This window comes from Heterocephalus glaber, unplaced genomic scaffold (assembly GCF_053883595.1).
Source record: "Heterocephalus glaber isolate CG9 unplaced genomic scaffold, H.glaber_assembly_v1.0 deba00000937, whole genome shotgun sequence".
Lineage (NCBI taxonomy): Eukaryota > Metazoa > Chordata > Mammalia > Rodentia > Bathyergidae > Heterocephalus > Heterocephalus glaber.
The window spans coordinates 4,117,126-4,135,306 of NW_028258173.1; the positions used below are offsets into that span (position 1 = coordinate 4,117,126).

The window sequence follows — 18,181 nt, forward strand, 5'->3', positions numbered from 1 at the left end:
TCAAAGGAGAAGAGGTTTATTTGGGTTTCCAGTAGGTTCAGTCCATGGTAGGCTGGCTCCAAGGCGGAGATGCCATGGTGGTGGGACTGGGAGAGGAACCCTGCCCACCCCATGGCATGCAGGAAGCTGAGAGAGAGGAGTCAGGACGAGAACACACCCTTTCCAACTGAGCATGGTGACACAGGCCTGTAATCCTAGCCCTTAGGAGGCCGAGGCAGGACGGCTGTGAATTCAAGGCCAACCTGGGGTGTGTAGTAATGCAAGTCCAGCCCAAACTGCATAGCAAGACCCTATCTCAAAAAAAACAAACAAAAAGAACACACCTTTCTAGGTCATGTCCCCAGTGACCCACCTCCAACCAGGCCCTACCTCCTAACAGCACATTTAGCCACTGAAATCATCACTGGACGAATCCAAATTATCTTTAAACATATGCGGCTTGCAGGGGTATTTTACATCTAAACTATAACATCTGCGTCAACCGGTTTGAAATAAAGACCATTGGCTACAGAGCTCGTGGTGGGAGTTAGCAGGTCTGGTTGGGGCAGGAAAGAGGGATTCCTTCGATCGATCGTTCTGGTCATGCGTGTGTGCGGGCAGGCAGTCACCTCTCAGCTCCGAGGGCTCTCAGGGTGGTGCTCAAGGGCCAGAGCCGGGTCATCAGCACTTCTGGGAGATTGTTTTCATGATGATCTGCAGCAGGAAAGGAAGACACAGGAGCCCAGAACTGGAGTAGAGAAACAGGCTGGTCTTTACAGACCTGTGTTTCTTCTGCAGTTAAAAAATAAACATTTATGTAGCCAAATTCATCTATCCCTTCCTTTATGGAGTTGGCTTTTTCCAAACTGCTGAGGCAACTTTTTTCATCAGCTCCCAAGCGCTGGGATTAAGCTGGCTGTGGCAGTGCAGGGCTGTAATCCCAGCACCAGGGAGGCTGAGGCAGGAGGATCACTGCAAGTTCCAGGCCAGTCTGGAACATAGTGAGTTCAAGGACAGCCTTTTTGGAGAACCTGACTCAAAAGAAAAAAAATATACAAAAAATAACCAAGGGCTGAGATTACAGGCATGCACCACCTGCCCGGCCCGGATTTGACTTTTGTCTTTAAAAGCCTAGACCCTCTCCTTCCACCCTGCCAGCGCCTAAAGCGGATCCCCCCCCCCACCCCAGGGCCCCAGGCAGCCTCAGGTGAAGAGGTGGGGTGCAGCCGAGGGGCTCCTCCATGTGTCCCTCCTCCTCCCCTCTGTGTGTGAGGGGCGAGGACAGGGCAGGAGCCCTACCTGGGTTACCACGTAGTCCTTCTTGGTCAGGTTCTCAATAATACTAAAGTGATCCACATCGGGTAGTTTTTTAAACGAGGCTTTCCACCCTCCTCGGCACAGGGTCTGGGTGGGAGAGAGCGGGCAGGGGAGGCCTGAGGCACAGGGAGGGAGACAGACTCTCCCTCACCCGGCATGCATATGGCAGCCCCTCAGCCTGTCTCTGCTGAGTCCCTTTGTGCTAAATGACTATAAGGAGGAGACTGCGTGACCACCAGGCCTGGACTGAGTGCCGGAAGTACCTGACAGAACTCCCAGGACTGGCGGTGGAATTCGGGGGACTCGTGCTCACCCACCATCACCAGGATAGGGCAGGCTAGACCGGCAGGCGGTGCCGGGGCCACATCCAGGCGCTGCTGTGGGCTGTTCCTCAGCGCATCCTCCCTGGGGCCGGGTGTGGCAGGGGTCAGGACAGAGGGGTGCCAGGCCCAAGGCCGGGAGGAGAGAAGGGGAGGGCAGGCAACTCACAGGGTCAGGAGGAGAAGGGCATTGTTGGAAGTGTGTACAAAGGGCTCCAGGTCGTAGATGCCGCTCACCAGGAAAAGGCCTGTGGGGGTCAGGAGCTCAGGCATGGGTGGAGCGAGAGGGGATGAGCCCACCCTCCAGGCCAGAGGAGCCGGACAGGGCTGGGAGCCAAGAAGAAGGCTGGGCCCCATGGCAGAGAGCCAGCCTCCAGGTGCAGCCACTCAGGGTTTGGAGCAGCTGGCCCAGAGCTGCCACGGCTGGGAAGGGCAAAGGCCACCCAGTCAGCATGGTCCCCGCATTACCTCTGAGGTTGGGCACAACTCCATGCTCGGTCCAGCTGGCCAGGAGCACCATGCTGGCCAGGTGGGCTCCAGCAGAGTGGCCACACAGGTAGATCCCCCTGCGTGGGGAGACAGGGAGCGGCTTCGAACTCACTTTCCCCGAGATCCTCCCGCCCAGGGTGCCCACCAAGGCCCCCGGTGAGGCTCACTCATTGCATGGATACCGCTTCTGGATGAACATGATGCTGCGGGTCACCTGGTCTACCATCTGGTCTAGACTCCCTAAACAGCAGAGGCCAGGTCAGGACCATGAGGGGTGCTCTCCCCACAAAGCCCTTGAACCTGCAGGGACCACCATGTCACCTTTGGGGGCGATGTCGTAATCCACTACAGCCACGGCCACTCCCTGTGCTGTCAGCGGGTCGACCATGAAGGCCGATTGGTCTTTACTGCAGAAAGACAAAGAGGCGACACTGGGCTGTGACACTGCTTCCCCCGTGTCCTGGACACGCGTCCCAGGCTTTGTCCTCACTGTATCACACGCAACCCTTGAGAACCTGGGGACTTTAACCTGTAAGGCTTTGTCCCTCACCTGTAATATAGCTGTTTCTGAGACCTGAAGACACGAAGCAGAGAGAGCTTTGCATGTGAATACCCTCTTCTTTTTTTTTTTGGTACTGGGAATTGAATTCGGGTTCTTGCACTTGTGCAGCAGGCAGCAAAACCAGTGAGCTAAATCCCTGGCCCTCCTCTTCTTAAATTTACAATGACCAACATCCGGTTGCCTGGGACCTTCCCTCTTTACAGTTTTTTGTTGTTGTTGTTGTACTGGGGATGGAACTCAGGATCTTGGGATTGCAAGGCAGGTGGTGGAACCACTGAGCTAAATCCCCAGCCCTCCTCTTTACAGTTTTAAACACCAAAAGTCCCATGTTCTGGGAAACCTCTTGGTCCTAAGCAAACTGGTCCGGGTGGTCACTTTGGTTTTCCCTCAATGAAAGGGGCAGCCAGCACTCTTCTCACTGGGCAGAGTGGGTTGAATTGTGCCTCCCAGGAAGACACGGCTTGTGAATGTGTCCTTATCTGGAAGTAGGGTGTTTGCAAACAGAATTAGGAGTCTTGAGATCAGATCGCCTGGCTTAGGGTGTGCCCTCAATCCAGTGACTGGCCGGAAAAGGAAAAGGAGAGGGAGATTTGAGACAGGCACGCCAAAAATGAGGAAGAGACTGGAGTGACAAAGCCACAGCAAGAACATCTGGGTCCAGGCAGGGATTTGGCTCAGTGGCTCCATGCCTGCCTTGCAAGCACAAGGTCCTACGTTCAATTCCTGGTACCAAAAAAAATCTGGCTCCATGAAAGAGGCAGGAAGATCGGCCCAAGAGCCTTGGAGACAGCGTGGTCCTGGTGACTCTGGACTTCTGACTTCTGGCCTCCAGAAGTGTGAGAACCCTATGCTGCTGCTGGAAGCCACAGCTCATGGCAGTTTGTCGCAGCAGCCCAGGGACATGGACACACCAGGGAGAGATGAATCTCTCTTATGTGCCATTCATCCACATTCCCCGGCTTACCTTCCACTCTGCCAGTATCCTCCGTGGAAAAACAGGAAGAAAGGCAGGGCTGGAAGACAAAATAGTGCTGGGTGAGCGGGCGCCAGGCTGACTCTGCCTCAGGCTGCCAGCCCGCCTCAGCTCACCTTCTGACTGCACATCAGGGAAGTAGATGTCCATTCTGTCCCCTTTGCCATCCCCGTAGGGGGCGTGCAGCTGGCACCTCCTGGTGGCCTGGGCATTCTTGGTGGCTACCTCAGGAAAGAGACAAGTCACTGTCAGTGCGAGGAGAAACCTTTGTGCTGCCGGCACGATTGGGTTAATAAGTCAGCTTTAAGGCCGGGGACTTAGCTCCGTGTTTTCGCCGCCCGTTGCGAAAGTGCAAGGACCCGAGTTCAATCCCCGGTACCAAAAAAAAAAAGTCAGCTTCAGCTGGGAGCCCCTCCCCTGGAAAGGGGAACAAGTCTTCCTGTCCACCCAGACCCTCATGGGAACCTGTGGTTCTGACTGGCACGACTTTCACTGCACCTTATTGTGTGCTGATTATACGCACTCCATTGGCTATGTGCTCTGGGAAGCAAATAATCTTTTAGGGGAACAAGACATAAACTCACTTGAAATAAATAGATAATGAGCACTGGGCATGTTGGTGCACATCTGTAATCCTAGCACTTTGGAGGCTGAGGCAGGAGGATCACTGAGTTTGGGGCCAGGCTGGTCTACATAGTGAGTTCAAGGTCAGTCTGCACTACATAGAGACCCTATCTCAAAATCACAAAACAAAGGGCTGGGGATTTAGCTCAGTGGTTCTGCCACCTGCCTGGAAGGCACAAGGTCCCCAGTTTGATCCCGGTACCAAAAACAAACAAACAAACAAAAAACCAAAACCACCTGTCAGTGGTGCCACAAGTCTGTAATTCCAGGACTCTGGAAGGCTGAGGCAGGAGGGTCACAGGCCCAAGTCCAACCTGGGCGGTTTAGCAAGACCCTGTCCTTACTACTACTACTAATAATTATAATAATAATTATAATAAAAGGGCTGGGTACGTAGCTCAGTGGAAAGGCCCTGAGTTCAACCCCCAGAACTACACAAATGAAAACAAACCAAAGTGCAAGGTCCTAAGTTCAATCCCCGGTACCAAAAAACAAAACAAAAAAGACTGGACACAGCCCAAGGGACCAGTGATAGAAGATTGGTTAAATACCTTATGGTACGGGTTGAGCATTCCTAATTTAAAAATTTGAAATCAAAAATGCTCCAAAATCTGAACTTGCTCCTTCCATGAGTTCAAGGCCAGCCTGAAACACATAGGGAGACCTTGTCTCAAAAAAAAAAGTGAAAATACCATATTGTACTGTACTGCCATTTTAGGGTAACTGTGAAAGTGAAAATGGTTTATTTATAGTATTTTTGTGTTTGGATTTTTTATGCTTTCAATTGTATATTTGTGTCAAAGGTGTATAAGACTCACTGTGTTGGACTTACACTCTCCTGGAATGGAACTCTTTCATAAGTCAGGGACTTACTGTGTAATGATGACCACGTAGGCTTCTTCCTGGTACAGACAGAATACTGGGGGCTGACGAATGCCCTCCCCTCCACCCACTTGAGCTCAGGCATCACCCTAGGAGCGTTCTACATAACCACAGACCAAAGCACATGCGGCCTTTTTTCTCTTCTCTTGATCCCCAAAGCCTAATTTTTCTGCACTGTGTGCAGTGTTCCTTTTCTATGGTCCCAGCACCATTTCTCTGTTCCTGACCTCTGATAAATGTAGCTGCTTTTTCCTAACCGTTGAGTGTAGGTTTTGCAATTCTTTGCTTGCCAAACACAAGCACTTGGAATCTATCTGTCTGATCCACCATGCGGTTACATTTGGTGAGCCAGCCAGGAGACTCACCAGGCACCAGCAGACCTCAGCAGTCACTGGCAGCCAGGCAATTGAGCCAGGAGGAAGGGTTCTCCCCTCTTGGGAAGACTTTCTCTCTTCTCCTTTTTAAAAGCACCCTTGGGTGCATGCTTGCTGGGGTGCACAGCATAGATTCCTGGAATGAATGGCTGATTTTCCATTTGGAGATGACCAGATTGTGGACTGAAAGGCTTCAGCCTTTGCAGGGAGTAGGAGGGCCGTTGTGGGTCAGTTGTAGTACTTTACTGATGCCCCTCACAGTGTACGGATGTTCTCAGCATCTGTGGTTCCCCAGGCCCCTGAGGAGCTGTAGCTGAGCAGAATGGAGCAGGCCAGGGAGCTGGAGTCAGGATGCCGTGACCTGGACAGTCTTCCAGGTGGCTTCCTTGGAGTTCCTCAGAAGACTGGGGAGTATGGGCTGGGTCTACCTAATGTTACTGCTTCTCTTTGTAGAGTAGTTGACCACATGTCCTGTGTCACATAAACCTCAGCAGCCACTTGCTTAGCACCGAGACTGTCTGAAGGGGACTGAGAGTCGTAGGCTCACACTTCATGAGTGGGCTTTTCAGGTTACTTTCGTTCCCCTCTTCCTCGAGGGAATTCTGGTTCCCTTTTCCCCACCCTCCCAACTCCGGCTTTTCCAATAGGTTTAAAGGAAATGGCACCTGTGCTCATTCAAGGCTGGAGACGCCCAGGCCCAAGGGGTTCAGCTCTGCCAGGAGATGCTGGATGTGAGAACTGGACAGGGTCCCACAGGGCGGCCCTGAATGAATCTTGAAAACATGCTGAGTGAAAGAAGCCAGGCACCAAAGCTATATGGTATATGATTGGGGCGGGGGGCAGTTTGAGACAGGGTCTCACTATGTAACCCAGGCTGGCTTTGAACTCGAATTCATGGAGATTCTCCTACCTCAGCCTTCTGAGCGCTGGGATCACAGGTGTGCACTACCACACCTGGCAGTGTATGGTTCTATTCTCATGAAACATCCGGAACAGGTAAATTTGTGGGGGCAGAAAGCAGCTGGTAGTGACAGGGACTGGTCACGTGCGGGTCCATAGGGAGTGGCTGCTCAACCATGGGGAGTTTCCTGTTAGGATGATGAAAATGTTTTGGAACTCTGTAGCAGTGATGGTTAAGTAACACTGTGAATGTACAAAATGCTGCTGGAGGGCTGGGGATTTAGCTCAGTGGCACCACGCCTGCCTCATAAGTGCAAGGTCCTGAGTTCAATCCCCGGTACCACAAAAAACAAAAAACCTAAAAAGCAAACTGCTGCTGGATTGTACACTTGAAAATGGCTAACACAGCAAATTCTGCGTTGTGTGTATTTTATCACAGGGAGCAAAGGCCAAGGCTTGTATTTTTTTGTGCCTTCATTTTCTTCCTTTCATTTTTCTAGTGCAGAGGAAAAACTGAACCCCAGGTTCAATTCTCAACATCACCAAAAAAGAAAGTAGATAAATAAAATGTAGTATTCTTTTTTTTTGGGTTCCGGGGATCTAACTCAGGACCTTGTGCTTACAAGGCAGCCATGGTGCCACTGAGGTAATTCCCCAGCCCCCAAATATGGGATTCTTACTGAAGGCCACAGTAGAACAAACTTAAGCCTGGTGCACCACTTACATGGGAGGCTGAGGCAGGAGGCAGGATTGGAGGTTTGATGCCAGCCTGGGTGAGACAAGAAAATGAAGGGACAAAGGGCAAAGGCCTGAGCAAAACTAAATAAACTAAGTGGACCAAGAGCCAAGAGATAAGCTTCGGGGGAGGCCAGAGCTGCAAGAGACAAAGGGCTCTTTTTTTTGGGTAGTGGGGATCAAAGCAGAACCACTGAGCTAAATCCCTGGCTGACAAAGGGCTCTTAAAATCCACTGGCACCATGGGGAAGCAGCACTGAAGCAGCCACATACGTTTTTGCATGCGTTCTGCTCCCTCTCCAGAGAGCTGTCAATTGGCGAAGCCCAACCAACCTCCAATGCTGCTTGACAAGGTTCCAGCTGGGGGAAAGAAAGGGGGGAACACATCGTACCCTCATGTGTTATTTTTTTTCTTGCCATAATGTTTATAATTGTTCCTCTGGTCACAGGAGTCATTGTGTTTGTGACTAACAACAAACTTTCCATGAGGCTAATGGGCAATGATATATTGAAATTTGATCTGGCTCACAAGTCCCAAATTCCAGTTTCTCTTAGTTCTATTGCCACATCCACTCCTAAAGAAACCTCTCCTAAAACCCCCGCTGTTTTCCCACTACTATGACTCCCTCTCTTATTGCTGACATTCTTTTTACTTAAAGGGGTCTTACAAAGAGATTGGAAGGACAGACTTGAGATGTAAGAAATAGTGGGAAATGGGAAATAAAAAGAACGTTAAGACAGGTAAATGCATTAAGGAGGCAAATTACTCAATATCTCTCAAAGTGCTGTAAATATCTCCTGCTCACGGACTATGAACCCAAATGACATTTAGTTAAGATGAATAGAGCTAATAGCAAACTATATGAACCATTGTGCAGTTTCTCAAGGGCTAGCTGGTGACCACAAGTTTGACATTTAATTTGATTAAGTTACTTTCTGTTCTGCTTAGGTATGGGACAATGAGGGAACCTGAACATTGCTTGTAAAGGTTCTTTTCTCATCGCCAGCCCAGGACATCTCCCCTTCCTACCCTACATCGACTGCGGCTGGTCCACGGCAGTATATAAGCTTCTGCATGATGGGGCCTCTGGTCTCCTCTTGCCCCCTTCATCGAGTAAGGACTTTCCTTTTCGTTCTTTCTAATAAACACATATCCAGTCCTTCCCCACCACCTGCTGTATTCTGTGTCACCTCAGAACGAGAACCCTGGAGCAGGAAAGAGCTGGTCAAATCTTTGGTACCCAATGTGGGGCCCTCATCTTCTCTAAGGAGAAGTATGGTGGAAAGGCCAAACCACATGTTCACTGCCCTCTCTCTCTCTCTCTCTCTCTCTGAAACAGGGTCTCACTATGTAATTTAAGCTGGCTGGGAACTTGCTATGGACCCCAGTTTAGCCTCAAATTCCTGGCAATCCTCCTGTCTCAGCCTCTGGAGTACTAGGATCATAGGCATGTGCCACTGTGCCCAGCTCTCTGTCCCTTTGTGGGAATATAAAAAACAGGGGCCAGGGATTTAGCTCAGTGGTTCCACCGCCTGCTCGCAAGCACAAGGACCCGAGTTCAATCCCTGGTACCAAAAAAATAAATAAAAATAAAAAGTAAAACACAGCGGGCAGTCTGCTGACCAGTTAAGAAGCTCTCAGAGCAGCCACCACTTTTGAAGCAGAGGACAGGTTCCCCAGCACCTCCTGGTTAACACCCACTGAAATCCCCCAGTGGGAATGTTAGCCAGACAGGCAGCTGGACTCCTTTCCACAGACAGATCTCTGGTTGTGGGCAACCAGTGAAAGCTGAGAGGGCAATGGAAGGGCCATGGCCAGTTTGACTCCCTGGTGGGTACCCAAAGGCTCCTCAGTAGAAGCTGGGTCCTGACAGCCCAACTGGGTAACCAGCAGAAACCTCCACTTATCTATTGTCCCCGCCTGCACTCCTCTGCGAGCTGAGAGAGTAAAACTCTCTCGGGAATCTCTAGGTATCTTTCTTTTCCCAGGGTGGCCAGAGATGACACTGTCAGAGCCCTCTCTTAAACCTTCTTTAAGAATCAAACTGGGCCAGGGATTTAGCTCAGTGGTGCTGCCACCTGCCTCGCAAGTGCAAGGTTCTGAGTTCAATCCCCAGTACCAAAAAAAAAAAATCAAGTGACAGGCTAGGTGTAGTGATGCATACCTGTAATCTCAGCACTTGGGAGGCTGAGAGAGGATAGTCACAAGTTCAAGGGCAGCCTGGGGTACTTGGCGAATTCCAGGCCAGCCTGAGTTACACAGCGAGACCCTGTCTCAAAAAACAAGGGAGCCAAGCTACGTGTTTGGACTTCTCTTGCTCCACTAGTATGACAGCCCTCCCCCCTCAGATACATCTTGATAAACGTACCAGGCCAGCAACAGGTTAGGATCCTCGCCCACATTTCAGGCTACCCCAGTCCCTGATGTCCCTGGTGTGTGGGCCCCTGCCCTAACTTTCAGAGAGCCAAAATCTAACACAACATCCCCTAGATTCCCCGAGAAAGGCTTGCTGGGACAGAGGTCCAGGCTCAGGTAGAGCTCAGCTCTTTTATCACTGCAACTCACTGCCAGCCAGCAGTGCTGGGCTGGGGCAGGAGTTAGCGGGGAACTCACTCACCATGGCCTCAGACTCCTGGCTATTCAACAGCTGGTCAGCATCACTGCCCCTCTCCGGGAGGCTGGGCTAAGGAATATCTTTGAGGGCTTTCTGTGGCTCTTGGGGGCTGCAACATTTATCCAATCCAATCCATTTATCCACTGTGAGGATCAGGCACTGGGGCACCTTCCCAGGAGGAGGCACTGACATGGAGCACCCTAAAGTCGACCTGCTCGGGAACCGGATTCGCTCTCTAGCTTTCGCAGGCAGAGAGAGACAGAGTAAGATGAGACAGAAAGTGGCACCCTTATCTCAGAAACTCTTACAAAAATCGCTGGGACCCAGAAGCAGTGGGCTGCCCCAGCCAGGCCACAGCAATTTACCAAGCAGTTTACCTTTAATCCATGGGCACAGCTGGCGAGAGCCGTTTACCTTTAACACAGAACAGCTGTCAGGCAGCGATTTCCTACATTTGCTCCAATCAGAGATTAGGACAAAGCGCCAGTCTAACCTTTTTTGGGGGGGGTACTGGGGATCGAACTCGGGTCCTTGCGCTTGCGCAGCAGGCAGCGAAACCACTGAGCTAAATCCCCCGCCCTAACCTTCTTTAAATAGTCCTTGCTTTCACGTAGTAGAGGTTTTTCTTTCTCTCCTAGTCTAACTCTTACTGTTTATTACAAGGGATCTCATGGGTCACCCCTAAAAAAGTTCTGTCTAGTCTCTTTAGAAGGCTGTAACAGTCTTGTGTTTGTTTTTGGTACTGGGGATCCAACTTGGGTCCTTCGGCTTGCAAGGCAGGTAGTGGAACCACTGAGCTAAATCCCCAGCCCAGAAGGCTGTAACTATAACCAGTTATTTACTGGTTATTATAGCTCAACTTGGCCAACACTTGTAAGAGTGCACACTGATTTAAAAATAATTGTTTTGCTGAGCATAGTAGCGTATGCCTTGTAATCCCAGCACTTGGGAGGCTGAAGCAGGAGGATCGCCATGAGTTCGAGGCCAGCCTGGGCTACACAGTGAGTTCAAGGCCAGCCTGAACTACATAGTGAGACCCTGTCTCAAATAAATAAATAAACAAACAAATAAATAAATAAATAAAATAATTGTTTTGTGCATCTGTGTTTCTTGTTTGCTCATTTAAACTGATTAAGATTCTTAAAACTGCTTTGATAACATTTTTTAAGCTCATATCAATTTTATTTTCCTTGCTCTTTTGTACCTTCTGTAAAAAACCATTTATTCAGGTTTTTGGGAATACTCAAATTCACTTAAAGTATTACAGGATTTGGGTTAAGAGATGTAAAGCTGGGCCAGGGATTTAGTTCAGTGGCAGTGTGCCTGCCTCACAAGCGCAAGGTCCTGAGTTCAATACCTGGTACTGCAAAAAAAAAAGAGAGAGAGATGTAAAACTTACATGGGACTTACAATAAAAGCCTTAAAGTTTGATAACTAAACATCATATGATTTAAATTAATATGTATATTTCTATATGTCAATTTTCCATACATGTTCTACTCAGACTGGCTTATAAATAAGTAACACACATGATATTAGCCCTAATGCTTTTTGTTTTACATAGCTTAACAGTGGGCTAATTTGAATCAGTTGGTAAAGTAAAGATGTCATTAAAGTTAGTAACATGTTTCCATCAGGTGGTAGACAATCAAAATTATATCAAAACTTGATTTTACAAATACAATGCTTATTGTTGGCTGTACACAATAACCTAAGAGTTTTTCATTAGTCAAAGACTATATATATATATATATGTGCATATATATATGTGCATATATATATATGTGCATATATATATATATATATATATACTTAAAAGACATTAACTGTTAGGATTTGGTTCTTATAAGTCAACTGAAATAATGTTGTTTTGTTTTGTTTTGTTTTGATATATATATATATTTTTGGTACTGGGGATCGAACTCGGGTCCTTGCACTTGAGCAGCAGGTGACGTAAAATAATATTAAAATAAATAAGTGGAGACTCTTTGGGCCTGGAAAAACTGCTGGACAAGACTCCCGTCTGTGGATAAAAGAGCAGCTGCCTGAACCAATTTATTCAATTTTTTTTTTGGTACCGGGGATCAAACTCGGATCCTTCCACTTGCAAGGCAGGCGGCGGAACCACTGAGCTAAATCCCCGGCCCAATTTATTCAAGTTTTATTCACTGATGGGACTTCATTTTTTTTGTTGGTTTTTTTTTTTTTTTTTGGTACCAGGGATTGAGCTCGGGTCCTTGCACTTGCGCAGCAGGCGACGAAACCACTGAGCTAAATCCCCAGCCCTGATGGGACTTCATTTTTTTTTCCCCAAAGTCTTACAGTGACACACCCCACCAAATATTATTAAATATATTATTATGATATATTTTGATAAATTTGATATCTCTAAATTTGGTCCTGCCATTTAAAGCTTGATCTATATCTATTGGTTTTAATTAAACAAACATGTTATTGTATAAATGAGACACTTGTATATTGGGTAATAAGTCTATTTGGGGTCAGCAGCACTGTTTCCTAAACGTTTAAGACCTCTTTTGTTTGTTTGTTTTTTGAAGGTCTCGCTATGTAGCTCAGGCTGTCCTTGAACTCACTATGTAGTCCAGGCTGGTCTCGAATTCCTAGCAATCCTCCTGCTTCAGCCTCCTGAGTGCTGGAATTCCAGGCTTACACCAACATACCCAGCCTAAATTTATAAGACCTCTTAAAATGTTCTTTAATTCTTGCCAGTGTGGTTATACCCTATAAATCTGTTTTTAAAAATCTAAATTCTCCCTTAAGTATAAAAACTAATATATACAAAAAATTCTATGTATACCTGTGATGATAATTACTGCTAACCTCAGAGTGTATTAAGTATATTTGTTTCCCAAGTATACAGGCCTTTAAAGATACAAAACTAAAAAACATCTTAACATACTAAAGCTGTTTGTGGTAGTAATTGTTATATGACTGTGTTACAACAGTTCATGACTTAGAGTTGCTAAGTGAAATCTCCAGACCTTTTAAACCCTCTGTATAAATTTTTTTTTTTTTTGTACTGGAGATCGAACTTGGGACCTTGCGCTTGCGAGGCAGGCGCCAGAACCACTGAGCTAAATCCCCAGCCCCTAGATGTAAAAATCTTTAGGGTAGGGGGCTAGGGATTTAGCTCAGTGGTTCTGGCGCCTGCCTCGTAAGCACAAGTTCCTGAGTTCGATCCCCAGTACCGAAAAGAAAACCAAAAAAAACACCCCAGACCAAATTGTGGGCCGGGGATTTAGCTCAGTGGTGCCGCTGCCTGCCTCGAAAGCACAAGGACCTGAGTTCAATCCCTGGTACCAAAAAAAAAAATCTTTAGGGTAAAATTTTGAGTCAAAGTCCGGCTGTTGTGTACAACTCCTTTTCTCCTGCCTTCTGTTAATAAAAATTAAAATAGTCAGGTGCCTGGAAAAAAGAATGCTTGTTCTGGACATAAACAGAGCTCTACATGACAGGCAATGTTCATGACAAAAAGGAAGACTGGCTTGGGCTGGGACGCACAAACAGAGTGACTTCAAGCGAAGGCAGGCGGGGTGTGGGCCAGTGGCACAATGAATCTAAGAGAAAAGGAAGGCAGTTTATAAAGCCTGACCTCAGGGGACTTAAAAAGGATCACATCTTTTTTTCTTGTCTCTCTCCCTTTATCTCTTTCCAAAAATATACAAGCATAATCTTAAAAACATACAGTCCATTTTAAATGCTTATAAATAATAGCTCAATGTTTGTCCCCAAAATGTCACCTTTAGGTTTTATTTTCTAAACTTGGGGGATTTATTTTATACGTTCTTTAGTTTAAAGAATTTTAAATGGTTGTTTTCTCCAAATATAAGTTAAAAGGATAAAAAGACATGGGTTTATCCTTGGGTTTATAATAATCAAAGGTATTGAACAAATATCCCAACAAATACAGTGGCCCCCTGACTTACTCAATTTGCTCTCGCGGGCTGGTTGTAACTCAAGTTGGTCAATTGAAGGCTCAGGCTCCTATACACAGCCTTCAAAGTTTCTCTCTTGTATCCAGGCAGATCTCAGTGTCCTTAGAGAGAAACTGGGCCAGAATTTCTCAACCCCACACAGGAAAGGATGTTGGAATGTTCCCTCCAGAACTCTTTAAAGGTTAAATATGTATCTCAGACCATCTGGAAGCATTTGGGTAGTAACTCAAGACTTTGGTCATAAGTTAAAACTAAAATTCTGGTTATAACACAAGTTGTTGGCATGTCAGTCTGGTTGTAACTCAAGGGACCACTGTATCTACAGCTCTACAGTGACAAGGTATTCTGTAGTAAAATAAAAGTTTAAATATACTTTTAGCAAAAAAAGAACCCAGTGGTTCTAACCTGAGCACAACAACATAAGAACCATTGGGCTCCTTTTTTTTTTTGGTACTGGGGATCGAACTCGGGACCTTGTGCTTGCGAGGTAGGCGGTGGAACCACTGAGCTAAATCCCTGGCCCTGGGCTCTTTTAATGTTATGCTAAAATGTTGTTTGCTCTTGGTTTCAATATTTCTCCATAAAACTTTACAACTGTTATCTATAAAAGTTTGACTTCTAAGACAATCATGGTTAAAATTTATAGAAATATATAATATATATACACCAGTTCTCTGCTCACACTTTATATTTCAAGGTGCTTGATAACCAGATAAGATTATGATAGCTAAACCTACTGCTCTGGTGTAACTTACCTCCTGTGTGTTCAACAGTTGAGGCTTAGAGTACAAAACTAAAAAGTAACTGGGCTAAGAGGGCAGCCAATGTTTCAGCCCTGGTACCCCAAGATCAACAAGGACTTAGGACATAAAGAGCCTCTACAAGATCTTACAACTCTGGTGAGTCAGCCAATCTCCTGAGAAGGCATTGTTAGACCCTAGAGGGAGTCAACTGATGTACACTGTGCTGACCAAAGAAAAAGCATCTCCCACGCTTCTAAGGGAAACCACATGGTCAAACAAGATGGTGACTCACCCTGGCAGATGACACTGGCAAAAGAACTACGTGGTCCCAAAAGTAACCCCAAGGAGCCTTGGCTGACCTTAACGTATAACATGAGGTTAATTTTGATTAACCTGGTCTCACTTCACTTGGTCTTAAACACCCAGCAAAAACATATAACCAAGATAGATAGAAAATTAATAATAATTTTGGCTATATACAAAGTGATTCCAAGTTCTATATACCGGCTCCTGCTGACAATCTCTAACTACACCTATAGCTTGTCACTGTTGTGGTTCAATAAGGGAAAAAAGCCACAGTAAAAGCTATACAAGTTCAGCAAAAATCTTTATTTATTTATTTATTTATTTTGGTACCAGGGATCAAACTCGGGTCCTTGCACTTGCACAGCAGGAGGCGAAACCACTGAGCTAAATCCCTGGCCCAAAAATATTTTATTTTATTTTATTTTATTTTTCCCAAAAATCTTTTAATTCTTTAGCTAAAACAAAACTTCAAATACACAGGACTCTCAGTATTCTTAAAGCTAAAAAAGTTACATGCTTATAAATAAAACTTGTTGTCTTTAAATAATTCACATTAGATAAAAAGGTCTTAAAAAATCAAACTTACAAGGGCTGGTAGCTTCGGGCCACCATGCCTGCCTGGCAAGCACAAGGTTCCGAGTTCACGTCCCAGTACTGGGGGAAAAAAAAAAAATCAAACTTATAGATAATCTCCTAACTGCCAAAAAGGGAGAGGCTGTGTCTGTTCCTAAAATAAGGTGTTGCTTTTATGCCAGCAAGTCTAAAAGAGCAAGAGATACAGCATAAAATCCGGCTGCCTGGTTAACATCCGAGCCCCACTCTGGTAACTGAGGATGCTCCACAAATTTTAACTTTGGTGCCCCCCCCACACCCGCTATCCAAGGGTAACTGCTTCCAGGACTCTGGCAGATCCTAAAATCTGGAGGTGCTCAGGTCTCTTCCATCAAATGGTGCAGTGTTTATTCATAACCTGTAAGTCATCATTTGCAATACGTGAGACTGTAAATCACACAATATTGTTCAGACAAGAACAAAAGCAAGTTTGTATATATGCACCGTGCAGACAACTGCTTGTCAGGGGTTTTCAGTCTGTACTTGGTCAAACGTGAGATGTGGAACTTGTGAACGGACAGCTTGGAAGCGGCAGATGGCGACACAGATTCTCCCATGACGGGCACCCCTCCTGGCGTCCACACCCTGGGAGGCCCCGCCTGCTGCCCGCCAGCATCCCCTCTGCAAAGAAGCAGCTCGGGTGGATGCCACCCCCTACCCCACCCGGTCAGAGGTTGCTACTGCAGAGGGGGAGGAGGGAAAAGGAAGGACAAGGGGCAAAGGCCTGAGCAAACTAAGCAAAGTGAGCTACAAGAGCCAGCTGAGATAAGCCTCTTGGGAGGCCAGAGCTGCAAGAGATGAAGGGCTTTTAAAATCCGCTGGCATTGAGGCGAAGCAGCACCGAAGCAGGCACATGCATTTTTGCAAGCATTCTGCTGCTCCTGTCTGCTCTTCAGAGAGCTGTGTATAAGCTCATGCATTAGGGGACCTCTTTGGCCTCCTCTTGCCCCCCTCATCAAGTAAGGACTTTCCTTTTTGTTGTTTTTTTTGTACCAGGGATCAAACTTAGGACCTTTCACTTTTGAGGCAGGTGGCCCTTCCTTTTTGTTCTAATAAACACATATCTGCTCCTTCCCCACTACCTGCTGTATTCTGTGTCACCAAAACAAGAACCCAGAGCAGGAGAGCTGGTTACATGGGCAATTTAGAGAGACAGTGTCTCAAAATAAAATAATAAAAAGGGTTTTGAGGAAGGATCTCTCTAATCCACTAAGTTTTCCAGGCTGTGCTCAAACTTTCCATCCTCCTGTCTCAGCCTCCCCTTGTGCTGGGATTATAAGTATGCAGCATCATGCCCAACTCAGATAATATTCTAATGCAATACTTTTTGTTTGTTTGTTTGTTTGTTTGTTCATTAGAGATAGAGTATGTAGTCCAGGGTAGTTTTGTATTCATTATGTAGCCCAGGCTGGCCTCGATCGAATTCGAGGCAATCCTCCTGCCTCGGCCTCTTGAGTGCTGGGATTACAAGCATGGGGTACCATGCCTGGCTTTCTAATGCAATTTTTTTTCTTTTCATTTAAGTGACACAGGTATCCAGAAACTTTTTCTTTTTTTGGTGCGGGGAATCGAACTTGGGTCCTTGTGCTTGTGAGGCAGGTGGCGGAACCACTGAGCTAAATCCCCTGACCCCCAGTGACTTTTTTTTTTTATGAAAAAAGAAAACAAAATTTTACAACAAAATAATAAGAGAATAACAATAGTTAATACTTTAAAAAAAATCAAAAACAGCTGGGGATTTAGCTCAGTGGTTCCAGCACCTGCCTCGAAAGCGCAAGGACTGGAGTTCGATCCCCATTACCAAAAAAAAAAAAAAAGCACCCCAAAACTGCCAGGTATGGTAGTACACGCCTGTAATCCCAGGACTCAGGAGGCTAAGACAGGAGAATCTCTGTGAATTCAAGGCCAGCCTAGACTACATAGTAAGTTGGAGAAAAGGCTGAACTACATAGGGAGGGAGCGAGGGACTGGGGATTTAGCTCAGTGGGTTCGCTGCCTGGTGTGCATGCCCAAGGACTTGAGTTCGATCCCCGATACAAAAAAAAAAAAAAAAAAATGAGCTACATAGGGAGATCTTGTCTCAAAAAAACAAAACAAAAAACCTCATCTCTTTTTTTTTTCCTTTGTTTTTTTTTGGTACCAGGGATCAATCTCGGGTCCTTGCACTTGTGCAGCAGGTGACGAAACCACTGAGTAAATCCCCAGCCCAACCTCATCTCTTTAAAAAAGAGTTTTTAAAATAGAGACAGGGTACAACTGAGCCCATGTATGTCCTTACCTCACCCCAGTTCCTGCCCGGTCCTGGACTTGTAATCTGCATCTGTGAAATGGATCCATCATACCTGCAGCCCCTCAGACTCTGGAGCCTCAGAAGAGGGATGGGAACTAAAGTGTGGTAAGCAGAGCCCTCCCCAAGCCTTTCCAGAGAGGGCTGCACAGTTTCTGAGCATGTGGGCGGCACGGTCTGCTTGGCTCTGGCTATGATGTCTGAACTCGTTTCCTAGTGGGGCCAGCCCTTTCCCCTCCAGACAAGACAGGCAAACAGGTTTCCTTCAAGCCCTCGGATGCCACTGCACACTTGGTGTGGTTCTCGCACTGAGATGTCTGTGGCTCAGAGCTAGGCACAGCAAGGTTCACTAGGGCATCAGGATGCAGCCCCATCCCACATCCATGGCCCAGGCAGGTGGATGCAGTGTTCGGAATAAACCCCAACAAGCCGCCTTGTCTGAGTTTAGAAAAGCCGTCTGCCCGGCCTAGAAGGTCCAGCCAGTCTGCTGCACAGAGCAGGTTTCCC

The 18,181-nt window shown here is 46.8% G+C and overlaps 1 protein-coding gene and 1 long non-coding RNA gene across 6 annotated transcripts in view; both read right to left on the reverse strand.

Moving 5' to 3' along the window:
* Positions 1-18,181, reverse strand: part of Afmid (arylformamidase) — a 23,009-nt gene continuing 4,828 nt past the window's right edge. Inside the window, exons 3-11 of one of the 3 annotated variants that reach the window (XM_004860818.4) lie at positions 3,757-3,861; positions 3,632-3,680; positions 2,427-2,512; positions 2,273-2,345; positions 2,085-2,182; positions 1,786-1,864; positions 1,560-1,701; positions 1,279-1,383; positions 1-693 (exon numbers count right to left, since the gene is read on the reverse strand). In XM_004860818.4, coding sequence (XP_004860875.1) covers positions 661-693; positions 1,279-1,383; positions 1,560-1,701; positions 1,786-1,864; positions 2,085-2,182; positions 2,273-2,345; positions 2,427-2,512; positions 3,632-3,680; positions 3,757-3,861 — 770 coding nt within the window. In that variant the 3' untranslated portion in view covers positions 1-660. The remainder of the gene's footprint in view (positions 694-1,278; positions 1,384-1,559; positions 1,702-1,785; positions 1,865-2,084; positions 2,183-2,272; positions 2,346-2,426; positions 2,513-3,631; positions 3,681-3,756; positions 3,862-18,181) is intronic. The other 2 variants (XM_004860820.4, XM_004860821.4) reach the window with 2 other exon arrangements.
* LOC147828742 (uncharacterized) lies at positions 3,869-15,355 on the reverse strand. 3 transcript variants are annotated; one of them, XR_015450228.1, is made up of 3 exons: positions 13,718-15,355; positions 9,774-11,133; positions 3,869-9,425 (listed from the first exon to the last, which is right to left on the reverse strand). It is a non-coding gene; the product is annotated as an uncharacterized LOC147828742 (long non-coding RNA). The 3 variants fall into 3 exon arrangements; XR_015450229.1 differs by having other exon boundaries at positions 3,869-6,608; positions 7,145-11,133; XR_015450227.1 differs by having other exon boundaries at positions 3,869-4,909; positions 6,431-11,133.